This window comes from Salvelinus fontinalis, chromosome 3 (genome assembly GCF_029448725.1).
Source record: "Salvelinus fontinalis isolate EN_2023a chromosome 3, ASM2944872v1, whole genome shotgun sequence".
Classification (NCBI taxonomy): Eukaryota; Metazoa; Chordata; class Actinopteri; order Salmoniformes; family Salmonidae; genus Salvelinus; species Salvelinus fontinalis.
This window is the reverse complement of record NC_074667.1, coordinates 40,702,392-40,721,285: the sequence shown is the minus strand read 5'-3', so window position 1 is coordinate 40,721,285 and position 18,894 is coordinate 40,702,392. Positions and strand designations below refer to the sequence as shown.

Here is an 18,894-nt window from a genome sequence, read left to right as displayed (position 1 = left end):
GTAGTTGGCAGCCTTTTTAGGCATTATCATCCAACAATGCACTGATAAGTAACATCGAACAACATGTCTTGTTCAAAACATAATTAGGACAAAGTTAGTCTCCGTTCCCAATGACTCATAAGTAATTACAAATGTTTTCAATGAACCCGCCGACCCCAACCCCGTTGTCCAAGATATCTGCCACATATAGAGACATCAGAACCAGAAGCGCAGACACATACACCCACAAGACGCACCCCCCCCCCCCCAAGCACACACAGACTCATCAAACCTTTTTGTGAAATGTGACAAAGACGATAAAAGGTTATTTCAACAGACATACAGTCACAAGGCTTTAGAATGGTGAGCTGCACCATCATGCTCAATGCGAGGAAAGTTGGGTGCACACTGTAGAGACTCATGCTGCCACAGTCAATGGTTTGATCAAAAGTTGTTCCTTCCATCTCAAGACTACAGAAGGCAAGAGTCATTACTGCTCCCACCATTCGATCATTTGCTCATTTGCCTGGAAATGTCAGGGCCATGCACTCATCTATTGACACCCTTTCACTTCTTTGACACATCCAAATAAACATTGATGAAAAGATTGAAATATTGATTATCAAGCTGAGATAGTTTCTCAGCTTGATGAAATCTCTCTCTTATCTGAACACAATAAGAGAACAAAATTCAATAATTTTCTAGCAGCATTCTTATCCAACTCATTTTGAAACCGCAAATATATGCAGTGAGCTCTATTGTACCTGTAAGGCTCTATATTGACCCCATCAATCATGTTAATCAATCATCCACTGACCTCAACATAATTAGAATGATGTCTGTGTACAAAATACTTTCACTCAGAGGTATATTTACTGAGAGGATAATACAGTATGCTTAAAAAGTAGTTTAGGTTGACAGCATCTGTTAAAAAAATTGACACTAATTTAAATGTGTAATATAACAATGTCTCTTGACACATCCAGATATTGAAGATAGAGTGTACTGTAAATGCAATGGCTTGGGACTGATGGAATGCAGTAAACCACTGCATTACCAGTGCAATTGAAAAAATTGTAATGGGTCTGGAAAATCATAGTGGTTATAATCAAATGTCATGCACCTGTTACTAAGTATGATGAGAGAGAGAGAGAGGCGAATGTGTGCTCTCCTGTACCGATAATAATTGGGCAGATATTAGGAGAGAGAGATCGTGGTGGAATTTTGATAGGCAGTGGACATTTCATTGTCCTTGTAGAACATAGGAGGGTTACATGGAGGAAGCATCAGGTCCTCTGTCATCAACATAAGATTGAACAAATATCAATAAGGTAAGAATTTTTCATTAACATACATTCTTGAGAAAAAAAACTTTTACTTTAAGTAATTATCTTTTTACAGTTTTGTATTTCTTTTTACATGTCAAAAAGACAGTCAAATTCATGTATCGTCCTGTCAAAACGTAGACATTCCTTCTAGACCTTATTTTTGTTAGTCTACAAGTAACTGTCACTAAGCTATAGCATATATATGCCTATGCATTAAATATGTCTAAATGATAGAGCAGGCAAAGTGTAGGCAGTAAACGTTCTAGAGCACGGCAGTAGACTATATACCTTATACTGTATGTATACAACTAAAAGTAAGATATGCCTACATTGCATTGATTGTTCAGGTCTTGTGTTGCCAAACGTCAATAAATGTGCTCTGATATTTAGTAAATAGTGTGATCTGATAGCATCCAGTGATGTGCTTTTTTTCTCAGTATTTATTTGTGCAATATAATTTGGGGGGCTTGGAAAATACTTCCTTTACGTTGTATCATAAATTCAGTTATTATGTCATGTTGAGAAATAATTGCTAAATATACTTCTGGATTATTATAATTTTTTTACCATTACTTATTTTAAAAGGGTCCGTTTTACAAAATGCATACATTAATACAAAAAATGTCCCAGTACAAATATATGCCTATTTAAAGATACATTTTACGCATCCCGTTTCTCATGGCTGGCATTTCTCCTCCTACAGTTTACACAGTATCCCACCTGGACATCATGATGGGAAACAGCTGGGCACTGGCCATATTGACTTTACTGGTTATCCTCATCTCATGTCCAATGGAGTCTACAACTCACAACTGCAGGTACAGACTGCTCTAGTGTCTATACTAAACAAAAATATAAATGCAACATTTTCAAAAATGTTACTGAGTTACAGTTCATATGAGGAAATCAGTCAATAGAAATTAATTAATTAGGCCCTAATCTATGGATTTCACATGACTGGGAATACATATATGCATCTGTTACAGACACCCTTGAAAGAAATGGACCTCAGGATCTCATCACAGTATTTTCGTGCATTCAAATTGCCAAACGATAAAATGCAACTGTGTTCATTGTCAGTAGTTTATGCCTGCCCATACCATAACCCCACCACCACCATTGGTCACTCTGTTCACAACGTTGACATCAGCAAACCTGCTCGCCCACGTGACACCATGCACATGGTCTGCGGTTGTTAGGCTGGTTGGACGTACTGCCAAATTCTCTGAAACAACATTGGAGGCAGTTTATGGTAGAGAAATTAACATTAAATTCTCTACCAACAGTTCTGGTGGACCTTCCTGCAGTCAGCATATCAACATACCTCGCTCCCTCAAAACTTGAGACATCTGTGGCATTGTGTTGTGTGACAAAACTGCACATTTTAGAGGAGACTTTTATTGTGCCCAGCACAAGGTGCACCTGTGTAATGATCATGCTCTTTAATCAGCTTCTTGATATGCCACATCTGTCAGGTGGATGGATTATCTTGGCAAAGGAGAAACGCTCACTAACAGGGATGCAAACAAATGTGTGCACAAAATTTGAGAGAAATAAGCTTTTTGTACTTTTCTGGAATACTTTAGTTCAGCTCATGAAACCAACACGTTACATATTGTGTTTATATTTTTGTTAAGTATATATATTAAATTTCTATGGATAAGGTTTTGTCCTTTCCTCACAGTTGAACTGGTTCATGTAGTAGTTGGTCTGTTTATTCATCTCACAAAAATAATTCTAAATCATTTGAGTTATTTAATGATACAAACAATCTGCTCTCCCAGTTCAGACAAGACTACCTCAGCAGTGATTTAACTCATTCTAAGAGTTACAGCGACATCGACTATGACACCTTTGTGGGTCTGATGGGCAAGAGAAGCGCAGGTAAGAGTCTGGGACTCCGGGGTCCAAAGAGAGCCTTTGTTTTCTGTCACTGGTAGCGGGTTCTTCCACAGTATACATGATATAGATGACCGTGTGCCCACCGTCTAGAAATGTTATCAGCTTTTTAACATTTTATTTGTGCGATACACAGTAGGTTTAACTAATGCAGCATGTCTGTGACTAAAACGTCTGAAGATTAATTAATATGTAGCATTATGCAGTGGTAACATACTGTAATATGTTATCATCTTATTTCTAGGTGTAAATGCTCTACGGCCACAAACAGTACAATTTTATCCAACGCCTTTTGGTGAAAATGTTACATATGTAATTATGTTTTTAAAGAACCAAACTCTTTTTCTGTAGCAGACATAGATGGCGTCTTTGTCGGCCTCCTGGGTCGCAGGAGCTCCAGGTCAGGTGAGTAACTACCCACTGGGCAAAACACTGATTCACCCAGTTTTACATATCAACAACAAAAACCTGTAATGACATTGAATCAACGTAGAAAACTGATTGAATTTCTTAAAGTCATCAACATAAGGAAAGTATTTTTTCACCCAACTAAATCCAATGACATGCATTGTTCTGTCAACCTGAATTCAGGTTAGTTGACAACCAAATATAAATCAAAAATAGACCTTTAACTTATGTCTGTGCCCAGTGGGTAGCTACTGTACACTACAGAGCAGTTGCTGGGGAGACGGAAGGCAAAACCTGGAGACAGTTTGCCCTCCAGTGGCATTTTGTGGAATTCCCAAATGCCAAAGTAGATGACTATTGAATGCTGATGACTATTGAATACGTGTTGCATAATTAAGCCTGTTTAACTTGTTGATCTGTACATGGTGAGAGCCATTCCTCAGCCCTGGAGTGGGGAATACCCACAGCCAAGAGGAGGAATTCTCATCAAGAATGGGAGACTGAGGCACGTAGGACTTTCTCCTGACTAGAACCAAAAAATGTGATCATATTACTCCAGTACCGGCCTCCCTACACTGGCTTCCTGTTAAGGCAAGGGCTGATTTCAAGGTTTTACTGCTAACCTACAAAGCTTTACATGGGCTTGCTCCTACCTATCTTTCCGATTTGGTCCTGCCATACATACCTACACGTACGCTACGGTCACAAGACGCATCCTGGCCATGTTCTGTTATAATCTCACCCCCGCACAGCCAGAAGAGGACTGGCCACCCCTCATTGCCTGGTTCCTCTCTAGGTTTCTTCCTAGATTTTGACCTTTCCCAGGTTTTTCCTAGCCACCGTGCTTCTACACCTGCATTGCTTGCTGTTTGGGGTTTTAGGCTGGGTTTCTGTAGAGCACTTTGAGATATCAGCTGATGTACGAAGGGCTTTATAAATAGATTTGATTTGATGAAATGACCACACCAAACATTACAAAAACACTTCAAAGTCATCTCAGTGATTGTGACCCATACATGTTAGAGACCATTATGGTCTAATATGGAGTGAATTGAATATTCATAAATGAATTCTCTAACAGAAAGCCTCCAAGATTGTATCAGTTATCAGCCCTGTGCTGGCTGGAATGTTGTGCTACTGCTTAGTGCTGCTCTGTCATCTTGCTAGATCTAACCACAGTTTTGTACTCCTTACCATCTCTGCTTAGATTTGCACCCGGTGTGTAGGGTCCTGCTTCGTCCACGACGCCAGACTGTATTCACATCATTCACCCAGAGTTCCTCGAAATAGGATTTACTAAGAAACCATAGACTTGCCGTGATGCCACTGCTTATTTCTCACCACCACAAGAGGATGATTCTGTAAACACACATGTAAAGTACTGCAAACTAATGTAATGTTATTTCTGTATTTTACAATATGTTACCTAATGTATTACAACCATGTCTAAGTCATACCAGATTAAGGGTCATATACCATACCAGCCTTTGGTAACCCCTAGAGCACCTCTGAGATGGCATTTTACACAGTCAATAAAATCAGCCTATCTGATGAGAGATTAGACATAGACAGCTGAGTAAAATTATGCCTTTGAGAACATACTGCAAAGTATGGTTATGACACAAATAACCATATGGTCACTGCCAACAACCAGATACAGTTCTATACACAGTTCTCTTTTACAGGAATGTGAACTATATAGCAGATTGTAGGATTGGGTTGCTTGTACCAACACACACACCCCAGAAAGAGAAAGCCGGAGGCTTGGTAATAGGCAGGTGTTTAAGACAGACTTAACTCTGATCCATTTGATCTTCAGTTAAGAACAAATTCTTATTTATAATGACAGCCTACCAGGGAACAGTAGGTTAACTGCCTTGTTCAGGGGCAGAATGACAGATTTTACCTTGTCAGCTCGGGGATTCGGTCCAGCAACCTTTCGGTTACTGGCCCAACGCTCAAACCACTAGGCTACCCTCCGCTCCAATGAATGGTGACATTATACAAGAATGATGCCTTTGTGGTTGAAGGAGTGGAGTAGACCTGCCCCGCACCTTTCACACTGACGCATGTGACTAACGTCATGCACTGTTTCCCCCCTATAGAGTACATTCAGACTTGACAGCTCCAGAGCTTTTATGAGCCATTCAGTCACCCATCTGGACAAAAGCCAGTTGGGTGACTAAGATCTCCACTGTAGTAAAGAACAGGACTTAGTTATTTGATCAGTATTGTGAAATGAAGGCTCGTAAGGTGAACAGGAAGTAGATGGGACAAGAAAGTGAGGAGGATACTCCCAAGTCATTCTTGTTTAAAACAGGTTTAAAATACAGAATCGTACAGCATACATGCTGATTTGGTTTACTGTTTAAGTTACAATGGCTGTACATGCAGGCTGCCATGTGACAAATGTCAATACACCTATACAGACCCTCTGTTTGTGAAAATGGTGTCTGACCAATATACAGCACCACGTACAGGATGTTAAGTAAACTCATGTCTATAAAACAGACATCAACCAGTGAAATACAGGGCTATAGACATAAGTCCCATTTGAACTGAAGATTAAAAGACAAGACACCCTGTGAGTTTGGTTTGAGGTGATCAATGAGTCACTTTGCTCAAAAAGTATAATATACTGTAAAAGCATACAGAATAAGAATATGGTACCATATAATACAATGAAGATTCATAAAAGTGAAAACAAAATCAGTCAGCGACATCAGCTAATGACATCACACATACCAAACATCCCCACCCAGTCATTTCCCAGAAAACCCTCCCCTAAAAACTCTTGAATCATCCTATCCATCAAACAAATAAACACAATATTATCCAATCAAACAGGGTGCAAAAACTGTTCTCTAGAGATCGGCTAACTGAACATGCACAGCGACATGTCCGTCTTGTTTTTAGTCATAGTGCAGTTTCAAAATGTGCAACTTACGTTGCACACAATCATGCTTCACAAGGCACAAGCTACTGGGGCTGATTGAGAGAGTCTCCCAGGTTTAAAGTGACCCTCTCTCTCTCGTTACCACTCTCCAACAGTATGTCTGAAATACCTGCTGGTCTTCTTATTACAGACAATACTTTATACAGGTATAAATAAAACACAAATCTAAGACCAAGTTTGGTTTTCAACCCCTAGTAGCTTAGGTTGATTAGGGTAGGAGACGCTGATCCAAAATCCTTTCTGATAAATCTAGTTAATCTAGTCAGCTCAATGTTAAAGTGAGGAGTGGTCAAACTGGTTACAGTGGGGAGTAGCAAGATGAACCAGTCCAGCAGGAATCTCCTACAGTAACAATGGCCCAGGACCACTCACCAAGTCATACTTAAATTATTTGATGATGCCTTAAGAGTGGTCCAAGAACTGAGGGAATTAAAACATGTATTTGAAACAACAATCATGTTAAATATCTTAAAAAATTGAAGGGCTGTTGACATTTCAACATGGAGGCTGTGTGGTAAACTTCTTTTTTTTTTACACAAAAAAATAAAAGGGATGGGTTGGTGCCAGTGACAACCCAACCAACAGCGTCACACATTCTTCACCACTGACACAATCCTTCACAACAGCACACTTCTTTGGGAGGCACCACAGTTGAGTCTTTTCACTTCTGTAAAAATGCACGCTCAAAAGCAACCATTAACACACCTCGCTCTCAGATACACAAGGCTGCTACTGCTTGTCATCCTGTGCAGCAGCAGGCGGGTCTTTCTCCCCTGCTGCAGCAGGAGGCATCACTTCCGGTTTCCCGTCTGTCCTGGACGGACTCTCCACCCTCGCCAGTGGCCCCCTCTGGATGGCCGGCTGCTCTTTGGAGAACGAGTGTCCACCCTCTGACCTGTCCCACGCCTCATTCTTGTAGCCCAGGGGGGCCGGGGGCTGGTAGCGGTACCTGTAGCCAAAGGCACGCAGGTGGTAGGTGTAGTACTCCAACAGGTACATGAGAGACGCGTCCACATAGTGGAAAGACACAGACAGGTCCGAGCAGCAATTTGGCCCCTACAGGACAATACAGAAGACCAGGGTTAGAGCCAGGATGGGGAAAGCAAAAGGGAGGGGGTACAGACAGTGAGGGAGGCCCAAGGCTCAGTTTAGCATTACAACAACAAACTGGACAGGGGACAATGATTCATCTAACAACTTAGTAGTAAAACTAAAATGTAGTAGTCGTATCATGTCAGTAAGTCAAAAACAGTGCGACCATGCAAGGAGCTAAATTATAGGGTGTTCAATCAAAAATGGATCTTTTGACCAATGGATAAAAAATAATTTAAGATACTACTAAGAAAACCAAAGGGTCCAAACCTCATGTGTTTATCATAATTCGTTCAACATTTATTGGAGTTTTTATCCTTGTAGAATGGCCAAGTTTAAGGAGACTAAATCCATGTAGGCCAGAAAAGTGGTCAATTTTTATTTTATCAGGAAAATAGTATTGCATCAGCTAGGCTGGATGCTGTGCGATTGAGACAAGACATATTTTCATGTTTTAGTATAAGCTTTTCATATTAATGAGAAATTCCTGTTCTCCCCCCAAAGATTTCTCAGAAAAACAAGCATCTCTGAAAAGTCAGAGCATAGCGCAAGCTTTTTATTTTTCCAAAGCATTTTACATTTAAACTGAACAAAAATATAAATGCAACAATTGAAAAGCTGTTACTGAGTTACAGTTCAAATAATGCATTTATTTCAATGGACAGATTACCTTAGGGCCTAATCTATGGATTCACTACTGGGAATATACAGTGCATTTGGAAAGTATTCAGACCCCATCACATTTTGTTACGTTACAGCCTTATTCTAAATAGTCCCCCCTATACACAAAACCCCATAATGACAAAGCAAAAACAGGTATTTAGACATTTTTGCAAATGTATTTATCCTGACTAGCCTTCTAGTCCCTGCAGCTGAAAAATATCCCCAGAGCTGCCACCACCATCCTTCACCCGTAGGGATGGTACAGGCCAGGTGATGAGTGGTGCCTGGTCTCCTCCAGACGGGATACTTGGTATTCAGGCCAAAGAGTTCAGTATTGGTTTCATCAGACCACAGAATATTGTTTCTCATGGTCTGAGAGTCCTTTAGGTGCCTGTTGGCAAACTCCAAGCAGGCTGTTGTGCCTTTTACTGAGGAGTGGCTTCCATCTGGCCACTCTACCATAAAGGCCTGATTGGTGGAGTGCTGCAGAGATGGAACTCTGTCAGAGTGACCAACGGGTTCTTGGTTACCTGCCTGACCAAAGCCCTTCTCTCCCAATTGCTCAGTTTGACCAGGCAGCCAGCTCCAGGAAGAGTCTTGGTGTCTCCAAACTTCTTCCAATAACGAATGATGGAAGCCACTGTGTTCTTGGGGACCTTCAATGCTGCAGACATTTTTTGGTACCCTTTCCCAGATCTGTGCCTTGACACAATCCTGTCTCAGAGCTTTATGGACAATTCCTTTGACCTCATGGCTTGGTTTTTGCTCTGACGTGCACTGTCAACTGTGGGACCATAGACAGGCGTGTGCCTTTCCAAATCATGTCCAATCATTTGAATTTACCACAGGTGGACTCCAATCAAGTTGTAGAAACATCAAGGATGATCAAAAGAAGAGAGATGCACCCGAGCTCAATTTTAAGTCTCATAGCAAAGGATCTGAATACTTATGTAAATAAAATATATATTTTTTTATACATTTGCAAACATTTCTAAAAACATATTTCTGCTTTGTCATTATGGGGTATTGTGTGTATATTGATGATTTTAGAATAAGGTTGTAACGTAACAAAATGTGAAAAAAGTGAAGGGGTCTAAATACTTACTGAATGCACTGTATACCTGTAGGTCACAGACACCTTAAAACAAAGTAGGGGCGTGGATCAGAACACCAGATATTGACAGGTTACCACCATTTGGACAAATCACCTTCCCATAGTTGATCAGACTTTTGGCCTGTGGAATGTTGTCCCACTCTGTGCAAAGTTACTGGATATTGTCAGGAACTGGAATATGTTGATCCAGAGCATCCAAAACATGCTCAATAAGTGACATGTCTAGTGAGCATGCAGACCATTGAAGAACTGGGACATTTTCAGCTTCTAGGAATTGTGGCGGATGAACGGCACGTCAATAGGTCTCAGGATCTCGACACAGTATCGCTGCGCATTCTAATTGCCATCAATAAAATGCAATTGTGTTCGATGTCCGTAGCTTATGCCTGCCCATACCATAACCCTAGCACCACGGAGCACTCTGTTCACAACGTTGACATCAGCAAACTGCTTGCCCACACGACAATACATGCTGTCTGCCATCGGACCTGTACAGTCAAAACCGGGATTCTCCAGCGTGCCAGTGGCCCACTGAAGTTGGTTACGATACCGAACTGCAGTCAGGTCAAGACCCTGGTGAGGACAACATGCACGCAGGTGAGCTTCCCTCAGATGGTTTCTGACAGTTTGTGCAGAAATTCTTCGGTTGTGCAAACCCACAGTTTGATCAGCTGTCCGGGTGGCTGGTCTCAGACGGTTCCGCAGGTGAAGAAACTGGATGTGGAGGTCCTGGGCTGGTGTGGTTACACGTGTTCTGCGGTTGTGAGGACTTTGGACGTACTGCCAAATTCTATAAAACGAAGTTGGTAGAGAAATGTATATTCAAATCTCTGGCAACAGCTCTGGTGTACATTCCTGCAGTCAACATGCCAATTGCAGGCTCCCTCAACTTGAGACATGTGGCATTGTGTTGTGTGACAAAACTGCACATTTTATAGTGGCCTATTGTCCCCAGCACAATGTGCACCTGTGTAATGATTACACTGTTTGTTCAGCTTCTTGATATGCCACATCTGTCAGGTGGATGGATTATCTTGGCAAAGGAGAAATGCTTACTAAGAGATCCTGACTGGTTGCATCACTGCCTGGTATGGCAACTGCTCGGCCGCAAGGCACTACAGAGGGTAGTGCGAACAGCCTAGTACATCACTGGGGACAAGCTTCCTGCCATCCAGTAACTCTATACCAGGCAGTGTCAGAGGAAGGCCATAAAAATGGTAAGACACTCCAGCCATCCTAGTCATTGACTGTTCTCTCTGCTACCGCATGGCAAGCGGCACCAGAGTGCCAAGTCTAGCTCCAAGAGGCTTCTTAACAGCTTCTTCCCCAAGCCATAAGACTCCTGAACATTAATGAAATAGCTACCCTGACTATTTGCACCCCCCCCCCCTTACACCACTGCTACTCTCCATTGTCGTCATCTATGCAGTCACTTCAATAACTCTACCTACATGTACAATTGAAGTAGGAAGTTTACATACACTTAGGTTTTTCAACCACTCCCCAAATTTCTTGTTAACAAACTATAGTTTTGGCAAGTCGGTTAGGACACCTACTTTGAGCATGACAAGTCATTTTTCGTACAATTGTTTGTTTACAGACAGATTATTTCACTTGTCAGGGGTTCACCTAGGGGTCATGATAGGGGCTGTACAAAATGTTTCATGTATTATAATAATTGATTATGCTTGTCGTATTAATAAGGGGAGGGGTTATAAGACCCCTCCCTCCTTACATATATAGGGTCCTAGACTACAAATTAACAATATATATACACATTATGAGTTTTAATATTGTTCCACAGTACTTTTCTAGTCTCTGCCTCTTATAAAGAAACTGTCTGAGAAATGTGTGAGAAGAGCCTAAAAGATAATAGATACAGAACTCCCCAGGGAGTGTAAGAGATGAGAGACTAGTCAGACATTCCACTATCAATCAAAATTGGGGAGTGGACAATTAACTGCTTAGCTTTTAGATAACACTGAAACTTTATGTTTGTGTAGCTGTGGATGCATGGGCTTGGTCTCATGAGTAGAAGGTAATGATGTAGGCAGTGACATCACTAAGGCTGGACTTCAGGTTTAATAAAATAACTTGGACCTTCGACTATTTTGCAGAACATACGTTTTATGTTCCTGTTGTCAACTTCTGTCTGCAATTGCATTAATAAAAGGTTTTTGAATGATTTAAATTAAAGATAGTCATAATGCTAATTTAAACAATGAGCCAGTGATTGACAAGGAAACGAACCCCAACACACCATCACAATTCCAGTGGGTCAGAAGTTTACATACACTAAGGTGAATGTGCCTTTAAACAGCTTGGAAAATTCCCGAAAATTATGTCATGCCTTTAGAAGCTTCTGATAGGCTAATTTACATAATTTAAGTCAATTGGAGGTATACCTGTGGATGTATTTCAAGGCCTACCTTCAAACTCAGTGCTTATTTGCTTGACATCATGGGAAAATCTAAAGAAATCAGCCAAGACCTCAGAAAAAAAATTGTAGACCTCCGCAAGTCTGGTTCATCCTTGGGAGCAATTTCCAAACGCCTGAAGGTACCACGTTCAGCTGTACAAACAATAGTATGCAAGTATAAACACCATGGGACCACGCAGCCGTCATACCGCTCAGGAAGGAGACGCGTTCTGTCTCCTAGAGATGAACGTACTTTTGTGCAAAAAGTGCAAATCAATCCCAGAACAGCAGCAAATCCTTGTGAAGATGCTGGAGGAAACAGGTACAAAAGTATCTATATCCACAGTAAAACAAGTCCTATATCGACATAACCCGAAAGGCCGCTCTGCAAGGAAGAATCCACTGCTCCAAAACCGCCATAAAAAAGCCAGACTACAGTTTGCAACAAAGATTGTACTTTTTGGAGAAATGTCCTCTGGTCTGATGAAAGAAAAATATAACTGTTTTGGTCATAATGACCATTGTTATGTTTGGAGGAAAAAAGGGGAAGCTTGCAAGCCGAAGAACACCATCCCAACCGTGAAGCACGGGGGTGGCAGCATCATGTTGTGGGGGTGTTTTGCTGCAGGAGGGACTGGTGCACTTCACAAAAGAGATGGCATCATGAGGTAGGAAAATTATGTGGATATATTGAAGCAACATCTCAAGACATCAGTCAGGAAGTTAAAGCTTGGTCGCAAATGGATCTTCCAAATGGACAATGACCCCAAGCAAACTTCCAAAGTTGTGGCAAAATGGCTTAAGGACAACAAAGTCAAGGTATTGGAGTGACTATCACAAAGCCCTGACCTCAATCCTAGAGAAGATTTGTGGGCAGAACTGAAAAAGATTGTGTGAGCTAGGAGGCCTACAAACCTGACTCAGTTACACCAGCCCTGTCAGGAGGAATGGGACAAAATTCATCCAATTTATTGTGGGAAGCTTGTGGAAGGCTAACCGAAACATTTGACCCAAGTTAAAAAATTTAAAGGCAATGCTACCAAATACTAATTGAGTGTATGTAAACTTCTGACCCACTGGGAATGTGATAAAATAAATAAAAGCTAAAATAAATAACTATTATTCTGACATTTCACATTCTTAAAATAAAGTGGTGATCCTAACTGACCTAAGACAGGGAATTTTTACTCGGATTAAATATCAGGAATTGTGAAAAACTGAGTTTAAATGTATTTGGCTAAGATACATGTAAACATCCGACTCAACTGTACATACTACCTCAACTAACCGGTGCCCACACACTGACTCGGTACAGGGTACCGGTACTCCCGTGTATATAGTGTCAATATTGTTGTTTTACTGCTGCTCTTTTAAATTACTTTCCTCTTATTCTTGTCTGTATTTTTTTTAACCTGCTTTGTTGGTTGGGGGCTCGTATGTAAGCATTTCACTGTAAGGTCTACCTACACCTGTTGTATTCAGCATTTCACTGTAAGGTCTACCTACACCTGTTGTATTCAGCATTTCACTGTAAGGTCTACCTACACCTGTTGTATTCAGCATTTCACTGTAAGGTCTACCTACACCTGTTGTATTCAGCATTTCACTGTAAGGTCTACCTACACCTGTTGTATTCAGCATTTCACTGTAAGGTCTACCTACACCTGTTGTATTCGGCGCATGTGACTAATAAAATTTGATTTTAACAGCGATAAACTATTTGTTCACAAAATTTGAGAGAAATAAGCTTTTTTGGCATATGGAAAATTTCAGCTCTTTTATTGAATCTTATGAAATATAGGACAAACACCTTACATGTTGCGTTCATATTTTTGTTCACTGTAATTCTGCCCGTGTCAGGTTAAATTTCGCATACCGCAAAAATAACTTTACAGATGACCACAAGAAAAAAATCATCTAAGTCTCTGCAGGAAGCGGCACTTCTCTGTCAACAGAGCACAGTGTTTATTATCATATGTATTAGGTTAGGAAATCCGATTTTTTGAATATAAATGTTAGAGAAAGACCCCACTGAACAATCCAGAACATGAAGAATCATAATTTGTCTTAGTAAATGTATTTTATAACACGAGGAAGCGAAATTGCATCACTAAAGCGCATTTACACCCACTCTGGGCAGTGATTGTCCGCCCTCAAATTACACACTTATCTGGGAACACAATTAGTCCCTTGTCCTTTCTTCTTCCCTTTCAACCTGTTCCAGTTCTGTCTTGGGCCAATAAGGAAATCTCATGAAATGCTCTACAGAAAACCAGGTACAGTACTATAGCAACCACAGTCATAGTCAGATCCTACTGACAATGAATAGCCTACACATGGCAAAACAAGGAATAACTGGTAGTTATTTTGTACTTATTATTTATTTAACCCCTTTTTCTCCCCAATTAGAATCTTGTCTCATCGCAACAACTCCCCGACAGGCTCCGGATGTGATGGTCGAGTTGTGTCCTCCGAAACATGACCCGCCAAACTGCACTTCTTAACACATGCCCTATGGGAGTCCTGGATCGAACCCAGGTCTGTAATGCAGTGCCTTGGACCGCTGAGCACCTCGGGAGACCCAACTGGATGCTTTTTAAACCATAACAAATCCCAACTCAGCAGGAGGTGCTTTACATGTTTGTATCATGATAAAGCTAAGGTGAATGATAATTAGCCTTAAAAAGGCTTTACCCACCTTATTAACTGGCCACATTAGCAGGGAGAGCAGCAGCACTGGCGAAACTGGTTTCACTAGGACATATCGTGTGTCATCTTAGGCTAGGTCTATTCAGTAAATATCCAAATATATTGGAATTTTGGATGACTAATTGGCCAGCCAAATGACTACAGTTACCATAATAACAGTTCAAATAGCTCAACATATACACATACACACATTTTTTTCACTCCTAACTGCATGTGTTGCCTTAGAAATAATACATTTGTATTTTAAGTGCTTTTCGCGACACCCAAAGTCACTTTACATACACAAGAAAGACTGCAGGATAAAAAGCAATACAATTACATTAAAATCGAATGAATAGAATGGGCATCGCAATTCAAGTCAATGATGGCATAATGGGTGAACTGGCGGCCATTGCGAGTGTACCCAGAGGAGCAAAGCAGGAAGTAAAATATGTGCTATGATTTATTGATTCAATTGACATTACAAAAAAATACATTCAATTGCATGAGCCACATCAGTTATCATTTTACATTACCATGGAAATTATTGCATAACATTACTGTCACAACTCCAGGGTTAGAGGTTCTAAGCCCGTTCTATTCATTCTATTTCCTCTCAGCTATTTCATTCTAATATACTTTGGGGTTCCATGGTTGCCATGGCGCCATGAGGAAGCCTAGGTAGAGAGCTCCTGTACAATTGTAAATATTGTGTTGTTTTAAGTCTTTTTATGGGATTTTTTAAACTAACTGTTTTTTTATGACTTCTTGAGTGTTATAGAGCTACAATATCCGATGGTTTTGACCCATGGAGTTGCTGGACAAATGGCAAGTCCGAATGTTACTCTAAATAAATGCATATTGCCTCGTATTGAACTAAATCACATCTAAGCCTCTAACTTACTTATTCAGCCCAACAACAACCTCCAGGTACTTACCTCTGAGATGGGGTAGTAGCAGTAGCTCCAGTACCAGAAGCTCTTGGGGAACTTGGAGGTGAGGTGCTGCTCAGGGACAAAGGGGTGGAAGGTCTCCCTGAGGTTGGTGTCTCTGGCGTCCCCGGCCACCACCCCCACCTTCTCCATGCACTGGCCCATGGCCAGGTCCTCCACGTGGGTGGTGTGGGTGCACACCTTGGTCTTAAAGCCATCCACAAACCTCTTAAGGGCCTCTTTGCTCAGCACGTAGCCTGCCCCGCCGCTCATGTAGCCCTGCTTGGTGTAGGGCTTAAACCTACGTCCAAAGTAGATGGGCTCCTCTGGCGTGTGGTTGGCCAGTACCCAGCGCAGGTTGTCCACGACAACGTAGGTGTCGTCGTCAGCCTTAAGGAACCAGTCGGCCTCGTCTCCATGGTTCTCCAGGGCGTAGTGGAAGGCCCGGATTGTCTTCCAGTAGAGCTGGTCACGGCCTTCCTTGGTGCCCAGCCCCACAGTGGGGAAGTCAGGGTCGTCCACAGAGCTCATGAACACCACCACGTTACAGTGGCGGCTCCAGGTGTTCTTTACGTGGCGGGCCTTCTTCTGCAGGTTGTTGGGCCCTGTCATCACCCAGCAAAGGATGCGCACCTTCTTGTACAGCTCGTCTGCCATGTGGCTGTCCTCACCTGGAGTGGGGGGGGGGGGGGGGTCAAGAAGGACATTTACTTTTTTGCACTTGATTATTGAAGTTCATTATCCATCAGTCTGCATGTCTTCAGATCCAACTGCACAGAAACAAAGACCCCTTGTTCTAAATAACATGGATGATAAATGCCTTTTTATCCATTTAAAGCATATTTAGGGATATGGAAATACCGGTTAAAGACACAGCATGATCTAATGACCAATTAGGTTACTGTTGCACTCTGTATGAAGATAAATATTTACATTTACATTTAAGTCATTTAGCAGACTAGTAGACGGATTTGTCTGCACAAGAAGGAACTGCTAATGTTTATTCTAAGAAGACAAATGCAGAACAATTAACATTGCCCTGAGCCATTGTAAATATGTACATATGATTAATTGGTAATGAGTCAGGATTTTTACATTACCACATTCACACTGTGGTTTCTAGAAGAGTGCACAAACAGAACATAGGCCTATACAGTAGTAAAATGTGGAAAGCAACCCATGATGGTCATATTTACTTCTTCAACCCTAACCCTCTTTGGAACGAAGGTGGCTTCCGTTAACCGATTTACCAGATAACCAGGAACTACCATCCACTTCACAGCCTCAACAACCATTAAAGACTGAAGTTTTAAATAACACTGGAGACCATTCGATTCATTATCAAGATAGACTTGGTAAGACAACCACATGCTTAACAGATAAGCATGTGCTAAGCACATAAGGAAGTACATGAGTCATGACTCTATAAATGCATTTATATTTGAGATCTCATCCATAAATGTATGTAACGTTACCGGCTCAGTGGCTCTATTTGAAATCTGTCAAAATCAGAAGATACATACAATCATGTCAAGCTTAGTGTTGACCCCTGGCTGTTAAAACTACAATCTCCTTCTGGCACTGTACCTTTGTGGTGAGGGTGGTTGAGGTTGAAGAGAGCCGACCTCTCCTTCTTCCAGTTCTTGCTGTCCTCCTCCAGCTCACTTAGCTGAGCCGCTGTCTTCTCCAGGCCATCGGGCTGAGAACGTGTGGAGAAGGTCCTCTCGAACCACACCTGACGTAGGAACACATAGAGCGTACAGGTCCCCACCAGGAAGCCTATGAGGAAGGCACAGCGCGAGCCCAGCGTCTTCATGACGAACTCAAACAATGTGCCTCAAGCTGAATCCCTATTTCAAGAGTCAAGACAAACAAGAGAGGCAGGGCCAAGAAGGGCAGTCTTAACTTAGAGCTGGGTTTCCCAAACTCTGTCCTTGCCCCCTCCCACTCCCTCTGGATGTACATTTAGATTTTTGCCCTAGCACTACACATCTGATTCAAATAATGAACTCATCAAACTTTGATTATTTGAATCAGCTGTGTAATGTTAGGTGCACGTTTGGGAAACCCCCACTGTTTGACAGGCATGTACAAATGAATGCCATCCATGCTGGGCACTATGCAAAAAAATGGGTGGGTGGGGGGGGGATTAGTATATGGTGTGTACATTATTGGAGTAGAGAGAACTCATCATTAGTTCATTTAGCTGACGACTTTCATTATAGCTAGTTATATGATAATGTAAACAGCATGCCAATACATTTTAGATCTGTGATCTCAAATAAAATACAGCTACGCTAGCTACATAGCTGACCTTGCCACACTTTGTTAGCTACCAAACAAAGTGTGGCAGGGTTAGACTGTTGGCTAGTAACAATACGTCTGGCGGAAATGTCAAAAGAGAAATTGGTGGTTAGCAGGCCCTTACCACTAACGTTACTTGAACACCATTGCGGAAAAGTCCCTCTCTTGGGTCCAGTTGAAAAGTGGGGAAACTGTGGCGCATGTCATGTTAGAGAGCAATCTGCTTACGAGTAAAACACCATCTCGTCAAAAACAAATAACGTTACCACTTGGCGTTGAAGGGATTAGTCATCTGTCATATCTTGGAATATTCTTTACCTAGCTAGCTCTGTGGGTTTGGTAGCTAGCCGCATCTCATATCATCCTATCAGCCATCTATGGATTAGAAAAAGCGAAAAGAGACATCAATTCCAACTGTCATCCGAAACCAATACTGATTCTCTAAGAGTATCTGTTGTCTTTCATATTATGTCAAAAATAAACTACCTTAGCCACAGGCTCAACTTCGATGTAAAAAGCAGTATGATTTTATTGAGGTATAAAATAACGTGTAAAACGCTTCCTTACGGTGGCTGTGTTGCATTTACAGGAAACGCCAACATTAGTTTCTAATGCGCAGGCCCACAACATGTATCTGAAGTCATTGATTGCTTAATCGTTTGCCTTGTCTTGCCTTAGTCCCCGCCCTTTAAATACTGTTAAGTTTCTATTGGATCATTGCATGTACACGGAGCAGGCACAACCAATCATTGGGTGGCACCAGCGCACTATTCGGGTGCTAGTGCTCTAGCAAAAAACAGTGGGCAAGTTCGTTTTCCATGGCCCGATGCCCCGGGTGAGTGGAGATTACACTTACATTTTTATTTTTTTTGCCTTTATTTAACTAGGCAAGTCAGTTAAGAACACATTCTTATTTCAATGGCGGCCTAGGAACAGTGGGTTAAGTGCCTGTTCAGGGGCAGAACTACAGATTTGCACCTTGTCAGCTCGGGGATTTGAACTTGCAACCTTTCGGTTACTAGTCCAACTCTCTGTATAAACTCCACTCAAAACGAACTAGCCCAATGACCAGACAAAGCCATCGATCAGGTGACACCATTCATTACTATGTG

The 18,894-nt window shown here is 41.6% G+C and overlaps 1 protein-coding gene and 1 long non-coding RNA gene across 4 annotated transcripts; one reads left to right on the top strand and one right to left on the bottom strand.

Moving 5' to 3' along the window:
• Positions 1-308: 308 nt before the first annotated feature.
• LOC129848132 (uncharacterized) lies at positions 309-6,101 on the top strand. Its single transcript, XR_008758497.1, has 3 exons — positions 309-2,125; positions 3,092-3,191; positions 3,558-6,101. It is a non-coding gene; the product is annotated as an uncharacterized LOC129848132 (long non-coding RNA).
• A 98-nt stretch (positions 6,102-6,199) lies between these two features.
• On the bottom strand, positions 6,200-18,435 carry c1galt1lb (core 1 synthase, glycoprotein-N-acetylgalactosamine 3-beta-galactosyltransferase 1, like b). Of its 3 annotated transcripts, none has more exons than XM_055915602.1 (5): positions 18,350-18,435; positions 17,907-18,157; positions 17,066-17,328; positions 15,485-16,149; positions 6,200-7,626 (listed from the first exon to the last, which is right to left on the bottom strand). In XM_055915602.1, the coding sequence occupies exons 3-5, from the start codon at positions 17,292-17,294 to the stop codon at positions 7,300-7,302; spliced, it is 1,221 nt and encodes a 406-aa protein (XP_055771577.1). In that variant the 5' UTR covers positions 17,295-17,328; positions 17,907-18,157; positions 18,350-18,435; the 3' UTR covers positions 6,200-7,299. The 3 variants fall into 3 exon arrangements, with proteins under 3 accessions (XP_055771577.1, XP_055771571.1, XP_055771562.1); XM_055915596.1 differs by having other exon boundaries at positions 18,269-18,404; XM_055915587.1 differs by having other exon boundaries at positions 17,907-18,404.
• Between the last annotated feature and the right edge of the window lie 459 nt (positions 18,436-18,894).

Bases quoted from the DNA above. Each gene is read 5' to 3' on its own strand.
- c1galt1lb (XM_055915602.1), bottom strand. From the start codon at position 17,294: ATGAAGACGCTGGGCTCGCGCTGTGCCTTCCTCATAGGCTTCCTGGTG. The intron at 16,150-17,065 runs GTACAGTGCCAG...CCCCCACTCCAG, and splicing joins CAACCACCCTCACCACAAAG to GTGAGGACAGCCACATGGCA. The intron at 7,627-15,484 runs GTAAGTACCTGG...ATTGTCCTGTAG, and splicing joins GCTACTACCCCATCTCAGAG to GGGCCAAATTGCTGCTCGGA.